This window comes from Rhinoderma darwinii, chromosome 4, assembly GCF_050947455.1.
Source record: "Rhinoderma darwinii isolate aRhiDar2 chromosome 4, aRhiDar2.hap1, whole genome shotgun sequence".
Classification (NCBI taxonomy): Eukaryota; Metazoa; Chordata; class Amphibia; order Anura; family Rhinodermatidae; genus Rhinoderma; species Rhinoderma darwinii.
The window spans coordinates 49,586,548-49,608,388 of NC_134690.1; the positions used below are offsets into that span (position 1 = coordinate 49,586,548).

The following is a 21,841-nucleotide window of genomic DNA, read 5'->3' on the forward strand; positions in this document are numbered from 1 at the left end:
CATGCAGTGGCATTTTAAAAGGGCCCCCCCCCCCCCCTAAACCCCGTTCTACTGAAAAGGTGCTGTGGCTGAAGCGAGCTACGCTATTTCCGTAATTCATGGTTGGAAATCAAACGCTTCAGCCACAACACCACAGTAGAACGGGGATTAGGGGGCCCCGTTCTACATAGGTAAAGGTCCCAGGAGGTGGGACCAGCATCTGACATATATGACACATCCTGTAGATAGGTCATAAATGTCTGATGGGAAAACCCCTTTAAGTAGGCAGTGTAGACTTGTCATGGCTTTTCATTGTGTCCATCTGGTTTTCATACAGTACATAATATTACATCACGTCCATGACATGGCAAGTGACCAGTGTTCAATCGAGGCCTGAATCTTCGGAGGTTGCCATGCAATGGTGATTGGCCGCCATAGTTTGGCTACAGGACGACCAGAAAAGGTAACGATACATAATACATTACAATCTGCTTTTTATTTATATCCTAAAAGCGAACAACTTTGACATGGGAAAATTTTTTTACTTCAGGTAACCACTACATTTCAGGTTGCACTTTTTTTTATTTTCATTCATTTTCATACCCCTGATGTTCAGTTTGTAACCTGCTTCAGACTTCTCGTGTGGGTATGTCCCTCCCGGTAATACAGTCTCAATGGGAGGTCTGAGAGTCCAGGATGCTGCCTTCACTAGCACAGTTTTATTGCTGTACTGATATTTTTTTGACAGTCCATTAGGGATCACTTTTCCACTTGTGCTAACAGACATTGATGCTGGGGAAAGGGTATACCTTTTGTATCTTTACATTTCAGAACAGTCCTTTTAAAGCTATGAGTGTGGTTTAAAGGAACAGTGTCATCACAAATTTATTTTTCATATGTTAAAGATGTTAGTGCTTTATTAAAAACGTTTATATTTATTTGTGTGTTTGTTTTACTTTCTTATTTTTACACTTTTTCTTCCCTATGGGGGCTGCCATTTTTTGTTCCATTTCTGTATGTGTCGATTAACGACACATACAGACATGGAATACGGCAGCCACAGTCCCATAGGGACTGCGAACGGCTCCCGTCCCATCCACTTCTGTGTACGGCGTCTGTGTGGGAACAGCGCATGCGCCGCTCCCACAGTCCAATTTGAAATTGGCGCCGTCCGGCGCCATTTTCCTGTGGACCGGAAGTCGCGGCCGGACAGTAAGATTACTACTTCCGGTCGCGGCTTCCGGACTTGTGCACTTGGACCAGCGGCAGCAGATGGAGCGGACGGGCCGGAGGGAGCCGCGGCGGCAGGAGCAGGTAAGAGATTTCAATGTATGTTCGTGTTAGTGTGTTTACTACTGTATGTTAACCTTCTACACTGTGTGTTAGCTCAAAAAATGGCGACACACAGTGTAGGAGGTTAGACCGTTCAAACCCCTCGTTTATCCCGGCACTAGCCAGGATAAAGGAGGGGGGATGCTGAGAGCTCACTAGAGCGAGGGCTTTTTACCCAATTTTGCAATGCTGCAATTTTGGGAATAGCTCCATCTAGTGACCAGCAATGGGAAATATTATAAATTAGAATCTAATTTATAATATTTCCTGACTCGTGAAAAAAATAAAAAAAATTTGAACAATGTTTAATCACCTACACACTAAATGTTTAATTAAAAAAAAACAAACATGTTTTTCTGGCAACACATTCCCTTTAAGGTGTTGCGCTGTCTTTTTAATGCTTAGGACCAAGAGCGGAGTTAAATATAAACCATATTAAACAATACATTAAAATGATCCCAAATATGCTGGCAGCCAGACAGTCCCAACCCTATAGTAAATTCCTGCAGCAACAGATTTTAGCAATAGAGGAAGGAAGGATCCAGAAACAGTGGCAGGAGACTCAATCGCCAATCAAGTACATAGTCAATGTAGAGCGCGTGTTACAGGTGGCAAGGCCACAAATGTGTATAGACTATCGTAAACACTTGGACCAAAAAAAAAAAAAACTCTATCTTTATATGATAAAAATTGTCCTAATATATAAGGATCAGATTAAATTGTATATTGTATTCTCAATCTATGTACTAAAAATGGTGGTAATTCAGGAAGTAGTTCTAGTACATAGTTCTAGAGTGGAATTAACCTTTAAATTCTGTATTCATGTGCTCCCACAACACCACTTTGAGCCAAAAGTCAAGTCATAGGGGCGTTGTGTAGATTCAGATGACTATCCACATCAACATCTACATCCTAACACTTGAATAGTTGGTTATGTATATGTATAGACATTAATGTGGATGGTGATTTGGAACTACGCAATAGCCCAATGATAAAACCACCATCATAGCACAAGCCAGAAAGTGTAAACGCAGGAGCACGAAGGCAGAGGAGCTGAAAGCTATGGGTCCCCAAATTCAAGCACCAATTATGAATTTATTAAGCGTTTCAAAATTTTAATGTGATCTTAACAGTTATCTTAAGAATTAGGGTGTAGAGACCTTGGAAAATGTGCTGAGCCTGACTACATGAGTAATAAGTAATGGTCAACCAATCAACATGTCACAAAATTTCTAGAATGGATTAAAAATAAAACCTTAAAAGATTTTTAGTTAAATATGCACAATTTATTGAAGAGATTAAGACAAAAACATTAAACCAAATACATAACATTCAAAGCACCAGAGGCAGTAATACCCCACCATGCACGTTTTATCACCAGTCTCTCATCTTACTAAGGATAGGAGAAATAAAATGGGCAATAAGGAGGTGGAAAATTAAAGAAAAATTCAAATTCCTTCCGATTCAGCACCATCTTGAGTTTTTATTACTACTCCTTTAAGGATAGATACCAAAATGGAACCAAGGTCAGCTGCAGTTTTGTCATTTATAAGTCAAGAATATTATAATATATATACGGTCCAAAAACATTAAAAAAAATCCAAAAAGGGGAAAAAAAAAATAAGATAATAATTCTTCCCACAAGGGCAGGCAAACTTTTTCCCAGAATTCAAATGCCAAGTAGCTGTACACACATGCCACATACTACAATTAAGCACAAATTCAAGTAACATTTACATACTTCGAGTTTACATGTACCTACCCAAAAACTTGACCATTTCACAAAACAGATACAAGCAGGTTAATTGGAACAACTGAGGTACGGGAAAAACACAAATATTTATGCTTATATTTTATTATATAGCAATACAGAGTTGGTGAAGGTGGGGAAAATGCCTTTTATAGTCAATACAAGCTATATGATAAAAAAAAAGTCAAAATACACTGAAAAAAAATAATTAAAGAGAAGTGTTAAGTACAGCATGTAATATGTCATTGTAAGTCAACCCGTAATTTAATTGAAGTACTGGCTTAATACATCACTACTGTGACATTTTCATGAAAATAAATAATTCTTGACAATACAAAAGGTGCACTTAATGCATGTCCGTGCAGGGGTGATGGGAAGGGGGGGGGGGAGGGGAGACCTTAGTGGATAGTCATAAGCTTATAAAACTAATTCCTTTGAAAATGTTATTTAAAATAAACTCTCCCAAGGTGGGGAAAAAAAAAAAAAAAAAAAAAAAAGTAAAACCGGATGATGTGGGAGACGAGTTATTAGTAGGCCATCCCTTAACAATGGCTCTGCAGCGCGCATATACTTTTATTTTTTATATTTTTTTTCCTGGCTATAAGTGCAAGGTGGCGTTTGTGGAGGCCAGCAAATAAAAACCCTGTTTTGTTTTTTTCCAAAAGGTAATGTTGTCTGCCGCAAGCATAGCAATGATGCATCAGTCTGAAGTAGAACAGCTTCCTGTAGCAAATCATTGAACAGAAAACAGAACAGCTTGTTAAATGAATTACTTTCCCTTAAGGGAACAAAGCATTAAAATGTCATTTCCTGACATGAATATTAAGTAGTTTAAAATTAGACCAAATAAAAAGGAGGAGATCAAAATAGGTTTAAAAAAATAAAATAAAATAAAAAAATAAAAATAAAAAAAGAGAAAAAATAATGCACCCACTTTTTACGTCAGTGCATCAAACTTTGTTTTGTTTTTTATATCACTGTACCAATTTGGCACAATTAAAAAAATTAAGTAAAAAAAATGTAGCCAATTGTACGTTCCCTGAACAATGGCACAAGAAAAAACTTCTAACAGTGCGATGCCAGGATGTGCGTGGCAAAACATTGACAAAAATTGCTATTAACAGGAGTGACAAAGCTGCACTGGAATTGGCTTGTGCAGTCTCCTTGGCTCCATACAGGGTGAAGCTACACTTTTATCCATGCTAGTTAAAAACAAACATAAAACACATTTATAAAATAAAAGACTAACTGTATAGCAGCCTTAATGCTACATGTGTAGAGTAGTTCCTTGCAGACTAGTCTTCTCAAAACCCAAGAAGCCCAGGGTGGCCTTGTTACCAGCCACCATCCTGGGACAATACAGATTCTGAATACTACGGTCCGGAAGGACTCCTTCATGTGGCTATGGTCACCTCAAGTACCGAAAAGGAAAGTCTTGTGCTCAGTTAAAAAAAGGGTCCGTTTCCTCATCCATATTGACGTCAGGCACCAGTTGATCTGACACTTCCTTAGCACCAAATCCTGAATTCAATGCATTGAAATCTGTGGAAAACCAAGGATGGTCCAGAATTTCTTGAGATGTGAGCCTCTCCGATGGATCCCGGCGAAGTATGCTACGTATAAGGCATTTTGCCTTCGGGGATAGTGTCTCTGGAATGTTGAACTGCCCACGACGTATTTTGCTGAACAAGGAGCTAGGCTCAATGTCGTGAAATGGGTATCGTCCAACCAACATTGTGTAGAGCATGACACCTAGACTCCAAACATCGGCAGCTTTGCCTGAATAACTACCATTTGTGTTAAGGATTTCTGGGCTCACATAAGCTGGACAACCATGTTTGTCCGAAAGAGAGTCATCATTTCCTGATAAAACATAGGCGTCTTCCAGGCTTTCCAATTTCACCATAGTCCTGAATACAAAAAATAGAAAGAAAAACTAAATTTAGTTCAGAAGTCAAAATAGGCATAACAAAACATTAAAGGACTTAAAAAGAGAACCAGTCACTAGGTTTGGAGCCACTAAACCACCAGAATGCGGTTATACAGATGGAGTTTGGTATTCAAACCGGACCATATGAAAAACGTCCGTTTCGGGAATAGTTCGTAAAGTAAATTACAATTTACCGAGATGAGCTCGGGAGTCTTCGGGGAATGCACATTGCGCACATGAAGTATAGGACAGTGTACTGCACATGCAGTGGAGCGTACGATCCTCAGCTTTATGTGCGCAAGCGCCCGATACCACTGAACTCCTTCCGCAGATTCCTCTCTGTAAGAAATAATTATCTTACATGCTATTCCCGAAACGACCATTTTTGATGTGAGACGGTTTGAAAAACAACCTTAGATGCATAGCAGCATGTTGGTGGTTTAGTCAACAGAAGTCTTAAACTGATCATGGCAGCTTTGTTAGGATCTGCTGAAATTCTACGGTGTATGAAAGAAATTACATGCGGGAAGAGATCCTACCAAAATCCCCATGATCAGCTAACGAGTTTTATAAACATACAAAATGATAAGTTGGTGAAGAATCCGCTTGTATCTTAAGTTTAACCTTCTGCTTGAAATGTAAAAGATCCCATAAATGCTTGTACACGTAGCATATGGTGTATAGATTTGGGTACCAGTGTTGAATTCAGTAGATCTTGAGCGGGTTCAGAGGTGGGCAACCAAAAGTAACAAATGGAATGGGTGAACTGCAGTGCTAAGTATCAAAACCGGGGCATCATTTGGTTGGGAAAGAGACAGTTTAGGGGTGGCCAAATAACTACGTATAAACATATCAATGGAAAGTAGATTTGTCGAATGATTTATTAATACCTAGGACTAACTATAACAAGGGGCGCAGCCACTACATTTAGAGGAAAGGTTTCTACACAAACATAGAAGTAGGTTATTTACTGTAAGAGCAGTGCGACTATGGAACGCTCCGCCACACGACGCTGTGATGGTTAATTTATTGAAAGGGTTTAAAAAGTGGCCCAAACGCCTCTCTTGTAAGACAGATTACAAATTGTGTGTATTAGTTTACTGGAGATGGGTCATTGATCCAGGGATTTGTTCTGCCATATTTAGAGTATATAAATAGTTTTTTCTACCCCTCCTAAGATGGTCTAGATCAGGAGTCGGCAACTTGTGGCACAGCTTGCACGTGGAGCCTCCATCTCCGGCATGCACCCCTCTCCCGGTGTCCAGGGCAGTTGTACGCTGTGGTGCTGAACACAGGGGGGAGAGAGCGGAGCGCTGCATCCCTAGGACAGAAGAGCGGCGCTTCAGTTTTAACTTGCTTACCGTTCACTGATAAACAGGAGAGCAGAGCGGTGCTTTGCGTTTGTCGGCACTGAACACTGGGTGGCGCCATGTTGTGTGCTTGGCAAGCACACAACGCACCACCGCTCTCCTGGTGTTCAGCATTGACAAGCTTATAATGAAGCGCCGCTTTGTCCTAGTGATCAGCGCCGGCGCCATCACTGGTCCCTGTAAAAGTACGTTAAAGTCCCTCTAGAAATCAATGCCAGTGTGGCAAAGCCTTCAAGCTTGTGACATTACATTCTAGATGAACACCATTCATATGGTCAACAAGGCCCGAAAGAGACATTTCATACAGACACATGTAAACATTTATGAATGTCGTCAGTAGGGATCTTTCATTTCGGTTTATTGGGGGGGGATACACTAGATCAATACGATGACGGATTAGATTGGGTTTCAGAGCTGAAGTCACGAGCACGTCAAAAGAGGAAGCAATTGAGCCTGTGAATGCTTCCCCATTAGTGGTGAATGAAACCGCAAAAGCTTAAATCAGGACGCCATGGCACTTAGAAACAGGAAATGCATCTGTCTCCATGGTAACAGACAGGGATCCCCATGCAAGACAAAGGCACTTTGATAGGAAATTGAATTGCGGCATTCACTCTATAGACGTCTGTGGAGTAGCAAAACAACAACCTGATCAATGAAATGGTTAGAAAACCATTTCACAGATCAACACCTCTATATATACACGCGCACCTCTATATATACACACACACACGCGCGCGCGCACATCCCCCGTTCTCGGAGACCACACATCAAGCTCAAATTCCATTTATAATCCAAGTTCTTTACCAATTAAAAAAAAAGGGCCTTTTGAGAACGTGGAAAGGTTTACGATGAATTTAATCTTCTAGAAGCCCCTACACAATATCTCCGACAAGAGGGGATTTAAAGAGGAATCTCGAAAAAAAAAAAAAAAATCTTTGCAGAATTGTTTTCACGGATTTCCCTGCCTGTTTCCAAGGAAACAAAGACGTAGATTCCGTCTCTAAGAATTATTGTTGCACTTCTGTGGTTTTCCCTCACTGGTAATGGAAAACATTTTGCATTCAGCTTCATCTCTAAAGACCTGGTAATGTCTTTGCGTATCTTCTCAGCCCTCCAAAGTCAAACAACATGTATTACAAGAAGAAAAAAATGTCAGGTAATGAAAGGACGGGGTCTCCACCGCCTCAAAGCAGATAAAGACATCAGTAACGAAGGAAAAAAATATATACCTCGTATACATATACTTGGGGCCATCATTTCCACCCTCGCTCATATCGCCTATCGGAGGACGTGGACAAATATATTTTAACTGCAGCCGCCACCGCAGGGGAAATCACTGGCAGGTCACAAGAGTCCTCGGGTCTGGACCCACGGCAGGGAGATGGCTCCAATTTATATGAGGAGACAACCCCTTTAAGAGCATTCGCCCCCTGCCTTGCGAGATGTATGATGTAGCATACATGTACACTCATACTATGGTCCAACAATGTAGACTATAGCCGTCGTGACACTCGAGTCTCAAGTCATTTTAGAAGGGCTTGGTAACAAGAATGGTCTTTGAAGGGGAAATCAATCATGTAAACATGGACCAGAATCATTCCCCCCCCCCGTATATATTGGAAGACAGGACCTCGTAATCAAGTGACAGGTGCAAGCCCCCATACACGAAAGACCTGCGATACATTTAATGAGTCCTCACCTGTGCCACTTGGATAGGATCAAACATTTTCATCCCCAGGATATAAACCTGAACGTTTCCATTTCCCAACAACCACCAGATCTGGAAAATGCTGAGGAATTGATAGACCATGAGCAGATTTAATCAATGTATTTACAGCAGTTTCACCAAAATGTGACAAAAACAGTGGCCAGGGCTGGGATCGGCTTCTCTCACCCCCGGTGATCAGCAGGCAAAAATAGCCATTAATTACATGACCGGCCCAGGTCCATCCGAGCGGTTCTGTCTCAGAGGAGGGAACCCCCCCCCCCCCCTCTACCACATCAACATGCCCTAAAAGTGCACATGGACCGGGGTTTTCTTCATAGACAACCCCTTTAAGCTTTATTTACAAAAAGATCTTTAAAAACACTATTGCAATGGGCTAAGTGGTGTCAACTATACTCGCACAAATAATAATTTCTGTCTAATAGTAGTAGAGTATCTTGCGGACTTCCAGTTCTCAGCGCCTGGTATGTGAACCTGACCCAGGAGTCAAATGCCTTTGATAAGTTTGACAGCCTGGCGTGGTCTGTCAGTGACACAGTTAGGTTTATGGTGCCAAGTTCCAGTAATGCTATGATAACCATGTCGCTATGATTAGTTCACTATACTATATGGAGATGCTAACACCTAAGGGTCCACATGTGCACCCCGAACAACGATAACAAAAAGTTAAGGGTTGTACAGGAATTGAAAAAAAAAAAAAAAAAATGGATGTTAGTTTCAAAAACATTGCCACACCTGTCCACAGGTTTTGCATGGTATTGCAGCTCAGCACCGTTCACTGCAAAAACAGACAACCGATGGTGCCATTTCTGTGGAAACTGCCATATTTATCTAACCTAGTACAACCCCTTTACAATATTTTTCCCCAGACATTCAGTGTCACTGGACTCTACATGGCTATTTTATTAAAAACAGATGGAAATCTGTACTCCGGTTTCCCAAACGACGCATTATAGTAACATTATATTATATCTCAAGCCTAAGAAACAGGCACCGGCAATAAATCTCCAAAAGTATTTATCTCGCTTCTGCCATGTACCCGGCCGTGAACCAATTAACTAAAGTAGGTGTGAAATTTGAACTAATGATAAACTATTCACCTTCAATAAAGAAACCACAAGTCTACACATGTAATGTAAAGGGGTTTTTACACAGGACGATTATCATACAAAAGCTCGATCATCTGCTGGTCGTATAGTATTAAAAAAGTAAAGGATTATCGTTGTCGGCAGAACATCTCTGTGTAGACAGGGAGTGGCACTGCCGACAATGTATGGGGACGAGCCATTGGAGTAACAACCGCTCGTCCCCATCCATAGCTCCGTGTGACCGGAGCAAGCGAGCGCCGATCAACGATGCCTTGTTAATCGGTGCTCACTGCACCGGCCGCTGTAAAAGGGCCTTTAGAAGAGCGGACATTACAGACACAGCTTAAAGAGGCTCTGTCACCAGATTTTGCAGCCCCTATCTGCTATTGCAGCAGATCGGCGCTGCAATGTAGATTACAGTAACGTTTTTATTTTTAAAAAACGAGCATTTTTGGCCAAGTTATGACCATTTTTGTATTTATGCAAATGAGGCTTGCAAAAGTCCAAGTGGGCGTGTATTATGTGCGTACATCGGGGCGTGTTTACTACTTTTACTAGCTGGGCGCTCTGAAGAGAAGCATCATCTACTTCTCTTCAGAACGCCCAGCTTCTGACAGTGCAGATCTGTGACGTCACTCACAGGTCCTGCATCGTGTCGGCCACATCGGCACCAGAGGCTACAGATGATTCTGCAGCAGCATCAGCGTTTGCAGGTAAGTCGATGTAGCTACTTACCTGCAAATGCTGATGCTGCTGCAGAATCAACTGTAGCCTCTGGTGCCGACACGATGCAGGACCTGTGAGTGACGTCACAGATCTGCACTGTCAGAAGCTGGGCGTTCTGAAGAGAAGTGGATGATACTTCTCGTCAGAACGCCCAGCTAGTAAAAGTATTAAAAACGCCCCGATGTACGCACATAATACACGCCCACTTGGACTTTTAGGGTATGTGCACACACACTATTTACGTCCGTAATTGACGGACGTATTTCGGCCGCAAGTACCGGACCGAACACAGTGCAGGGAGCTGGGCTCCTAGCATCATACTTATGTACGATGCTAGGAGTCCCTGCCTCTCCGTGGAACTACTGTCCCGTACTGAAAACATGATTACAGTACGTGACAGTTGTCCGGCAGCGCGGCAGGGACTCCTAGCATCGTACATAACTATGATGCTAGGAGCCCGGCTCCCTGCACTGTGTTCGGTCCGGTACTTGCGGCCGAAATACGTCCGTCAATTACGGACGTAATTAGTGTGTGTGCACATACCCTTACTTTTAAACACACCCACTTGGACTTTTGCAAGCCTCATTTGCATAACTACAAAAATGGTCATAACTTGGCCAAAAATGCTCGTTTTTAAAAATAAAAACGTTACTGTAATCTACATTGCAGCGCCTATCTGCTGCACTAGCAGATAGGGGTTGCAAAATCTGGTGACAGAGCCTCTTTAAATGGATCAGTTACACATAAAAAAAAAAAAAAAATGTATGACATAAGTGGACTTGCGGTTCTAGGAGGCAGTAGCCAACACACAAATCTATAAGCCAAAAGTCATTTAAATAGGTTGTATTCCATTTTTGTAAGAAAAGCCACCCCCGAGAATAGCTAAGAACAGTGTCCAGCTGTTCGTATCTCTAGTGATCAGCTATAATCTGAAGTAACTTGGCAGCAATTGTACGATTTCCCTGCATCACCACCATAGGTGAAACGAGTAATCCTATAAATCTCAGAAGAAGAAAAAAAAAAAAAAAAGTTTACACTGTACGGAGACGTTTTTTGAAATCCAATGAAACGGTCAGGTCATCCCAAATGCTTAGAGGGAAAAAACGGTACTGGTTTCTTTTGATAAGATACTCAACCAAGGGCCTTCAATTGTTGAAGAACATCCAACATGTCTATGGCGGGTCTGGACAGATTCCACATTCCAGGCAGCCAAGGAGCCTAAGCTTTCGGGTTAATTCGAATATTGGTCAGCTAGATTTAAACGGAACAAACAAAAAAGGAAGTCTGGTTTGGCCTAGTTTCCACAGGGTCTCGTCTACACCGGCTTATGGGTATACCAGATATACATGCACACAGTGAAGGTTTCCAGTTACACATTGACAGCTAGCATTACACAAGACCTTACCACTACATACCGTTAGAGGCCACGTGGGTTTTATGCACAGCTCAGCGTGGCAAGCAAACAGAACACCGAGCAATGGTCAAATGTACGCATTGCTGGTGTAGGAATGTGCTGATCTGACGGCTTCCATCATACGCTCCCCTCACTGCCAAAGGCCTTTTTCCAGCATAAAGCTTGTTTATTCATACACCTACATTGCAGTTTGGACTACTGTCACGATACAACTAAATGCGGACTCAGCAGAACGTACTTCAACATCTCAACTACTGGTCATATACACCCTGCAGCAGAGAAGCACTGGATACAGCCGTAAAGGATGGGGGGGTGGGGAGAGTTAAAAAAAAACCCTGGAAGGCATCTCACGAGAGCTTTAAGTATTTCCTACATCTGAAAACTTTTTGGTGGTCAAGCAGGTAAATTAAAGTATATCTACCTGCAAAATTCATTAGAGAGTTTCTTTGAAAAAAAAAAAAATAAAAAAAAAAATGAAAAGCTTACAAAGATGAATTCTAATAAATAAATTAAAGGGGGTTTCCATATCCTGATAACTGATTACCTATCCGCCGAATAGGTAATCAGCATATGATCGGTGTGTGTCCGACACCCGGACCCTGCACCGATACGCCCCACCAGCTGCCTACGGGCACCGGACAATATTGCCAGAAGCAGACGGCTCCGGTCAAAGAATAGCGGCCGAGCTGCAGTTCTGCCGAATGGAGCCATCTGCTTCCGGCTCCAACTACTGCATACCGTTCCAGACATCCTGTGCCTGGACGCAGCTGGATCAGCGGATCGGTGCGGGGTTCAGGTGTCGGAAACCCACCATTCACATACTGATGGTCTATCCAATGGATAGGTCGTCAGAATGAGGAAAACCCCTTTAAGCAATCCTCTTGTCTAGTTGAAAATTCTGTTCAAGCAGTTATGTAGCGATTAGTAGTGGACATATCTAAGTAGCAGCCCCTGGGCTCTAGGGTGCAGCTACAATGGCAGGAGCCATAGCTATGATGCAGTTGAGGGAGCCCTCAGGCCTCCACTAGTCTCCTTACAGATGATGGAACCCGGCACAACAGGGATTCTTAGGCTAGGTTTACACCTGCGCCGGTCAATTTGTTCTGTCCGTCAGAGGAACCAAACAAGGAAGTAACTGGAAGTGCCAGTTCCGTTGCACCACCGACGGCACCAATTGGGCTTTAATGGGTTTAGTCTGCTTCCCGTTGGGGTGCCCGTGGTTTTACTGGAAATATTTCAGGATGATGTGCGGTTTCAGGCATTTCTCGGAACCTGCGATGGAGACCCCTAACAGAGCCTCACAGATGTGAACTAGGCCTTAGTCCGAGTAGTGAAGCAGATGTGCGCCCCCCCCCCCCCAATAAAAAAAAAAAAAAAAATAAGGAAGAAGCACCACTCATGTCCATGGGCTGTGCTTGGTATTGCAGATATCAGCCCCATTCACTCAACTGCAGCAATGCCAGAAACACTCAATGTACAAAAGTGGTGCCATTTCTAAAAAAAAACACTTTTCCTTATTCCAATCAATGGGCACTTTCAAACTGGCGTAATATGGGTGATTCTTCACAGGTGCAACACCCTCCTGCAGTCCATCAGAACTAGAGTCGAGAACTATAGAAGCCTTTGATGTTGTTTTCATGAACCACGGGAGGTCTGGGTATTGCATCCTTAGTATGGGCGCAAAAAAAAGGACCCGTATTACGCTGGTCTGAAAGCGGCCATGATCAGAGGCAATCGGTCTCAAAAGCTATGTCGCTTGTACCAGCCACCAGTGAGATGAACGTATTGGAATGGTGGTGGCCCTTTAATGTGTACCTGACAGTCCTTATGGGGGAACTCACGGAGGAAGGGGATCATAATTTGATTTTGCAAGAACGTTACAATATAGGATTATTATTATACATTCATTACTATGACGCAACAGACCTCAATAACACTTTACACCTAGAACACCTATAGAACGTGCCATAGGCGGTCCTCACTTGGTTTCACATATGGAAAGCAGGACTGGCCACCCACAAGTACTGGAGGACAATCCATTTGTTAAAGGGCCATTCACAATGTACTTGTATACAAAACCAATGGGGACATCGATGATCAATCTAGAAGTTTCCTTCAAGCAGGAAGCCCACACTCCACAGCCTCGCTTAGCGGACACATCATATTTTATGTAAACCAGATTACATTGTATTCTGTGCTAAAGCAGATTAACTATTTCCTCGAGGCATGTTTGTGTTCTATTCAATATGACGGAGGTCACGGAGGTTAGCGCTACCAAAAGTAAATCAGCTGACTGCCATAAAATGACAAGAAAAGCATTGTTACAGGCAAAGGAATCCAGAGGAGACCGCTCATTAAATAAAGCCGGCCTCACACCGAGCAAGTAAAACAGACACATTACAGCTGCAACACAATGGCGTATACCATCCATTACCATAGGAAAACATTGTAACAAAGGGCATCGCCCGTGAAAGTCACTAATGTCAGCTTTATAACGCCAATAAGAGTTGCCACCTACATCTCTCTCCTGCTGCTGTGTGTCAGTCTTCACTGTAGCCCTTGCATTCTATTCATAATTTTTTTTTCTGTAAATGAAAATGCATTGAGATTATCACTTAGAGAACAGATGGCTGAGCCAAGAACCTTAGAAGACAAGAGCGTCCAACAATCAAATATGCTCAACACTCCATTGGGGTTGGCAAGACTATGACCTATATAGGTGGTGAGGCTTTCTTTAGTACCGCCACAGGAATTACAGCAGTTCTGTGCAAAACAACATAGGAGAACTTCCCACAATGGACATCTGGCTGATCAGAAAAATTCTAAGAAGTTGCAACATATGGAACCATGAATGGCCAGCTTAAAGAGGACCTGTCACTAGGTCCTATATGTTCAACTGACCTGACCACCACTGTCTTCTCGATTCCAGCGTTGTTTTTCTTTTTTTTCTGGAACCCTCCATTCTAGACATATGGTCCACTGTTGTGTTGGCTCCCTCTATGCTAATTTGCTGTAGTTAGCCAACAGGACGTGAACTACCCTCAAGCTGCCTCATGCTGATTGGTCGGCATCAGAGGCAGGGAAGTTAGCTCCACCCCGTTGGCTAACAGCAAATTAGCATATAGGGAGCCAACACCACAGTGGTCCATATCTCTGGAACAGGGTAGTCCGGGAAAAAAAGAAGAAAAACCGCTCTTGAAATCAGAGAGACGGTGTTATTTAGATCAGTAAATCAGCTCAACTTAATAGTGACAGGTCCTCGAACGCCAAAGAGGGATGCCAACGGAGGCAGGGGTGGACGACATTTTATAAAATTAGAAGCCGAAAACAGCAACAACGCAATGGTAGGCAGGTTGCACATCTTTAGGCGGACTGAATATGTGGCTCCTAATATTTGGTAGACATAATCTGCATTAAAAATACAAAAAACACCCAGGAGGAACCTTCCAGAACGGGGAGTAGGACCAGTTTTGAAGACAAACATCGGCTACAGTTGATCCTCCTATTATCTTAGCCCCCGCGTCCAGTCTATTCCTCCTCTACATCCCCTATGTCTTCTAGATGCTTCGGAATGGATTATACATAAAATAAACAAAGTCTCTGGCCTAGTCACCAATGCTACACAGAACCGCGATGTGATTCAACAAGACCATACAAGGAAAGCCTCAAAATGTAGAATAAATATTAGGTACTTGAAATAGTCAAGAATGATGAAATCAAATCCCCCATCAGGGAGCTGCTAATAGGAGAGTTCCAGTGCTCAGGACCTTCATCTATAAGCCATTCTTCAGTTCACCTGTGGTGGCGCTGCAGGAAAAACCAGACCCTTCCTTCCAGGTTCACTCATTGATTACAGCCGATCTCTTGGGGTCAGTGAACGGCTTATAGTCAAGAAACCTCAATAAAAATGCAGACAACCCCTTAAAGGCATGGGAGCCAAAACCACCGTCAGTTCCTTGTGCATACTTGAAAAAAGTCCAAATTTTGGAGGGACAATCCTGTGCACTGTACCACGAAAGGGGTGAAGTTTATGCAGATTTGCCTAAAAAGTGGGCATTCCCATGCAGAATGGGCTTAAAATGCAGATTTGCCGTTCAGGAGCCTGGGTAAGTTGGGTGAGACGTAATGGCGGTCATTTCTTCCCACCCAACTTACTCAGAAGCAGATGAGTACCGAAGACAACGACTTGTGGGAATTAGTACATTCCACGTTTCTACTGTAATTGTGGAGACAGATCTCTCTGAAGCGAGCGAGTCCCAGCACGGACACCGCGAGTCCCCGCTCACAGATCCACCGTACCATTATATTCTGCCCGTATCATGTGGAGAATATTTAACCACAAAGGTCAAAGCGTCAAACGCTGCTTAAGAGGCCATTACTGTAATCGTTGGCTCAGGTCTGCGCGCACGTTTTATGTACGATACACGGGGGGGAAAGGAGACAAGACGGAAAATAAAAATGGATTATTCGGAAAAGATGGCACTGGCAGGCGTTTAACATTAGGGAGAGAATATGCGCTCATGTACACTTCGATTTAGCAGAGCTGAGTTTGTCATTAGGGCTGCATTAGTGGTGTACAGAGATGTAGCAGTATTACATAATCACAGGTAAGAGACCCGTATGCTAGAACGGGTGAGACGGGATGCAAAAACCTGTTCTATAATATGCGGAACACCGATCTGGAAGAAAACAAAAAAACAGTCACGAGCCTTAAAGCAATTGCAGCAAAATAAAAGAAGCCCCCGGTCACTTTTTCGGACCATAGTTGCGCCATATTAAATCGACAAGTTGATATTCAGGGGACATACTGGGGGTAATCCAGCATTAATACAAATCTTCCATTGTGATAACAGTTGCACTTAGAGACAAACTCAGCTCTGCTATATTTGGAAATTAAGTGTTAAAGAAGTTATTTTAGTCAGCGTTTTGACAGTTTTAGTTTTGAATAGACAATTCCCATTCACGGTTTCGCTTTCCAAGTATGAACGTAAGCGGCAAAAACCGCGAGCATGCGAACGTACCCTTATATCTCCCAGGTAAAGAAGTGTTCACTATGACAAATCCACTATCCTAAGAACTATAAATTAGTTAAATAATCACACGTCCACATTTCTGATGCAGGTTCAATTATTTGTCCCTTGGGAAGAGGTCGCTGCTTAAAGACCAAGTGACGGAATACATTTTGCTGCAGGACAAGTTCACTACCCCACATTCCATGGATTCCACAGATGCTATATACCTCTACTCCCTGTAACGGTTGTTACTGCAAACAAAGAAAATAAAGCTAGCAATTCACTTTAGATTGTAAGCTCCTCGGGTGAGGGTTCTCTGCTACTCTTTTTGAACTACAGTGGAAAGGACAATAAAACAATGTTTCTAAGGCTATAAATACAAATACACAAATGATACAAAGTTAATAAAATTACTACATGTATTCATTCCTGTTGGTTTTGCTGGCATAGCAGAGTTGAGTTTGTAAGATGTAGCACCATGTGTTTATCTGATCATAGACAATGCAGCGCCGGAGAGTTTAACATATTCAACACTGCTACATCTAGACAGAAGCTATAGGAGGCGCGTATAAAAATCTTACCGTTCTTCATCATTGAAGACAAATTTTCTAAGTTTCAGATCTCGCAGCACGACCCCTCCATCGTGACAGTGCGCGACAGCCGACACGATCTGGTGGAACAGTCTGGCAGCTTCTTCCTCTTTGAGCTTTTTGCAGGTACGAACAAAAGAATGCATGTCCCCATGGCTCCTCTCGAAGAACACGTAGGCTTTAGCCTCTCCGAGGATGATCTCCGCTATTTGGTTAATGTTGCTGTGTATAGGTAGACAAAAACAGGGCGCCAACGACTCCTGATAGCAGCGAATATCAAAAACCTGCGCGGGGGGAAGAGAAGAGACAAAAGAATTGAGACGAGTGGCAGGAGACGGAGCCTCACGTGGAAGTCCCAGAAATAAGCCGGGTCTGAATAGGAACCACGCGTCCTCAATCAACGCATATGGCGTCCATTATAGCCGCAGGTCTGCTAGATCAGCGTATTAACTCTTTATACTACCCTTAGTGTATGTTCACATGGAGTTTTTTTTGCAGGCAGAAAATTCTGCCTGGAAAAATCAGCTCCGGTTTTTTTTTTAAGTGGTTTTGTACCACACGCGTTTTTTTTTTTTAATCCTTTGTATATAGACCCAGACACACACAACATTTATGGCATCCTTTTTATTCATTTAGTATTGCTGATCCTGCATAGGAGAATGTGGGGGGGGGGGGGCTGCAATAATGCATAGGCCTCCTTCAAAGAGGCGCAGTTTAGAGTCAGTGTTATGGCTGCAAAACCCAGACCACCGCCTGCTGTTCTGCTGAATTGGACTAAGACACCATAGGGTTGAACTGTGGTCCAGGTGTCACATCCAAAACACGCACGTATTAGGCTTTAAAAACACATTAGTAATCTGCTGTGACATGGATCAATTCGGAATTGGCGCAAAGGGCCAAGAACATGGCCGTATTACGGGTCAGTGTTGCACGGATCTGCTATGGGCCTATACCGTTCCCCCGATTTTATACAGAGGCCCTAGTGTTACATCGGAGTATAGACTAGGGCACCATATGGCGGCACATGACGTGCCTATGGCATCATATACAGATCAGTAGGGATTACGTGTGCGCAAGGTCCTAGAAAAAAAATATATTGCAATTGACCTCAAAGCGGTTTGGTTTTTGCCTTCTGGATCAACACTGCAAAAAATAGTTTGAACTGAAAATACAATTTCTATAGAACCCTATGCAGGAACAGAACTGCGCGACCTTGGTAAAACATGTTCCACTATAGCGTCGAAATGTCGCCCACCACAGGGTACAGACATGCAGCACCGCAACCGCACAAGAGGACACACATTGCGACATATGTCACCAGCACAACACGTACATAGAAGACGCAATCCTTGCAGCAGAAAGTTACATTAGGCTGGGACTGCGCTCCCCCGGCAGCTTATGCAACTCATTGGTCTGAATTACAACGAACTTTAGCAGTAAAATAAAGAATGAAGGTCATTGATAAACAGGGCGACGCATGAGTCATCCACAACTGGCTAATACCATCACCCCCCCCCCCCCCCCATAAATATATTTATTGCATCGCATAAAGTATTCCATTGAAAGCCTTCAGAATGGGTCGCCATATTATCCTCCATAGGGAATTATGTGGCTGTCTACAGCTCGCAATTACATCATTCAAGCCCCATTGTTTATGAATGAATGAAGGAATGAATGGAGGAGACCGGCTTTGGATGTTGCCTTTCTACAGGATGAAGGCAAACAATGAATGGAAGCTGAATGACATAAGCAGAGGGAGATCGTTTGCTTAGGTGGTTTCCAAATATTGCAGACACAGCAATAGTGGAGCTTAGGAAGTGAAAAATCAAAGGGCACCCAGTGATGATGATGGGGTCTACAATGCCTCATTTGATCTACTGCTTCTTTGGTGCCACAAGGGTCTTTGTAGCCACAGCTACTAGCAAATGAAAGATCAAAGCAGGGATTTTTATTTTTTTTAAACCTTTGTGACTACTAAAGTTATAGGCACACCTGCAGACTATTATTTAAAGGGATTTTCCCAAAAGTAGAAAATCAAAGCAGGTCTGAACCTTCCTGATCATCTCCATCACAATATGAGGTCTACAGTCACAGGCAGCATACAAAAGCAGAAGCCATTGAATTAAAGGGGCAGGCTGATGACTGAACAAACAAGTAGGACAGATCTTATAGGATACAATAAATAACAAGGATCACGTACCTTACAGAGCAGTTCCTCTCCACTATGCAGATGCACCGCTCGAAAAACGTGGTCTCCCTCCAGAGGCTCCAACAATAAGTATTTCCCAATGCAGGAAACGCAATGCGACGAGTTGGGAGTCTCTGGGGGGCTTGGGGAGCCGAGATTGGGGCTGAAGCTCTGGCTGGGTTCTGTACACCTTATGGATGACAACTCTTCAAAATCCTGGTTCTTATTCCTAGATCTCCCATACCTTGTGATTGATATAGGGTTCGACCTTTGTATGTTCATGAGTATGAAAAAGTAGCCAAATCCAAGGCTATTTGGGGTAACTGAGGACTTTGTGCTTCTTTATTTGGGGGTCTTTCCAATGTTGGTGATCGGCAATGTATATGTGCAGAGACAATGTCAAGGAAAGGGGGGGGGGGGGTTGTGCAACAGCAAATAGGTCTTGAATGGAAGAAAAATGTTGGAGGGCTTTGGGGGTAAGGCAGCTAGATTCTAGCTTCTCGGGAGGCGTTTAGAACGTTGGGAACGCTTCAGGAAACGGTAACGTTCTAGAACGTTGAGTTGAACGCTCGATCCAGTTCTTGTGCAAATCCGCTCACCTTTTCCAAAAATAGATTTATATAGAGAGGTAAATATTTACTGAATAGAATTCCTTTCCAAAAATATCAATCCCAAGAAAATAAAATAATCTTCAGTTCTTCTAACGTTGGGTTTTTCTGCCACATGAGCTTCACAATAACAAAGTTGACTTGGTGTTAACTGTAGATGGCGTGTGGAGCTCGGGCAATGGTGTGCTATAGAGTCCTGGTGGAAGATTAGCAGCAATGGGTGAAGCAGTCATGCACCAAGCCAAGGTGGCACATCAGATGGGTGAACAATAGGCAAGGATGAGCCCTGCATAGGAAAGTTCAACCAAGGACAGAGGAGATCGATGATGGTTCCTGTAAACTCCAGCAGAAGACAGTTGCGGCTCGTGAGGCGGTGCTTTGTGTCCTGGATGGGAGAGGATTGCCTTGCAATAGATCAGGTAACTATATAAATTCTCCCTATAGAATCAGAGTCTTCTTCTGTAGAGGTAGGAGGGAGAAGAGAAGGGATGGCTGAGGCCGATCCCTTTCAACAAGACATCATCTTCCTCGGTCTGTAGTACTTACGTGGCCGGGAATGTTTCCCCTGTGTGTGTGTGCCTCTTACGCTGCCTCACTACTCAATGTCAGCCGCTCTGCTCAGTTCACAAGCTGCCCGCTGCAACGGAACAATGGGAAGCGGCTCCGCCTCTTTCTGCCGAAAAGCTCTCTTCTGATAGGACTAGCCAGCCGTCAATCACCAGCAAACCTTTCCCGCCCATCAGTGCTTCACAGATCTCATTCTGTGTCCTCCACTCATTCTAATCCTGTAGCAAAAGGAAATAGAGCATTAAAAAAAAAAAAACCCGTATCCCTCCGCGGGAGGTGAGCAGTCTCAGGTGATCCTGTAGCCGTGTCATGTATGCTTTCTAGGTAATGGAAAAATAGTGCAGTGGTTTGCTCTTTCTCAGGTGGTCTTTTGTGTCAATATATAGTCAGTCTTTGATATATATCTATATAGATATGTATGTGTACATATCTAATGTGCATGTAATATATATACATACCTCCCAACTTTTGAATTTGGAAAAGAGGGACAATTGAAGCCACGCCCCTAACCACGCCCAATATCCCTCATAAGCAAATCAAATCACAGCCAGATCCTTCTTCAAATAACAAGATCATATTCTCACTGCGGATCTCTAGACTTACAAAAAAATAAAAATAATATATGGATATCACCAATATTATCTCTCCGGTTATATTGTCTTTTATGTTACTTTTCCTATCTTGGGTATAACATTTGCTCATCACGGCGGCAGCAGCTGCAGGACAAACCAAAAGGCTGAGAACAATGAAAGTCAAGAGGGAGACCCTGTGGTGGATGACTTGTTAATTGACAGGTAGCAGAGTTACATGATGGGGAATTTTTTTCCAGTTGTGTAACTCTGCTACCGGTCACCGCGCCTGGTGTCTGCTGCCAAGGTCCCATCTGAGCCTAGCTGTTGCTACTGTCTGAACTACTACAGGTACCCTTGTGCTTGCACTATATATACATTGACTTGGTACACTGTTTGGCCAGCTGCTATCCCGCTATGGTGGTACGGCCCAGTGGGTCCACATACCCACAGATCGTGACAGTCGTAGCCCACGCACTGAACTCCATTAGGTGGGAACAGTCGCCTTTTATGCACTAAGCACAGCCCCATAATTAAAATGCAGCATAGTCATGCCGAGTCACATTCCTAACGCTGTTATGGCATGGCAATATATCCTGACTAACATGGTGTCTGGGGCACTTTTCCTGGCATCAAATTCCTTAAAGCTACAGCAGCCACCAATGTCTGTACCAGAACCAAATCTCAACATAAATGTCAATATACAGTAGGAACATGTCTTCCTCTGGAGCTCCAACCTTGGGTCGTTACCATATACTTTTGTGTGGGTTATAGAGTCATATAGTGTGTTGACCTTGGATGGGGGTCAGTGGCGTAACTACCGCTGTAGCAGCCATAGCGGATGATATGGGGCCCGTGGCATAAGAGTGCCTGTGCCGCCCGCCAGCACGGGCCCCCTTATGCCGGGTGACACCACGTGCTACCGCCATGGCTGCTACACCGGCAGCGACCCCACATTCAATAGTATCTGCGTCCTTAGGGACAGGATC

At 43.3% G+C, this 21,841-nt stretch overlaps 1 protein-coding gene across 1 annotated transcript; it reads right to left on the reverse strand.

Moving 5' to 3' along the window:
- Window positions 1-2,575: 2,575 nt before the first annotated feature.
- On the reverse strand, window positions 2,576-20,419 carry TRIB2 (tribbles pseudokinase 2). The gene is made up of 3 exons (XM_075861093.1): window positions 19,121-20,419; window positions 16,912-17,204; window positions 2,576-4,971 (listed from the first exon to the last, which is right to left on the reverse strand). Exons 1-3 carry the CDS (start codon window positions 19,388-19,390, stop codon window positions 4,503-4,505), a joined length of 1,032 nt encoding a protein of 343 aa, XP_075717208.1. The 5' UTR covers window positions 19,391-20,419; the 3' UTR covers window positions 2,576-4,502.
- Between the last annotated feature and the right edge of the window lie 1,422 nt (window positions 20,420-21,841).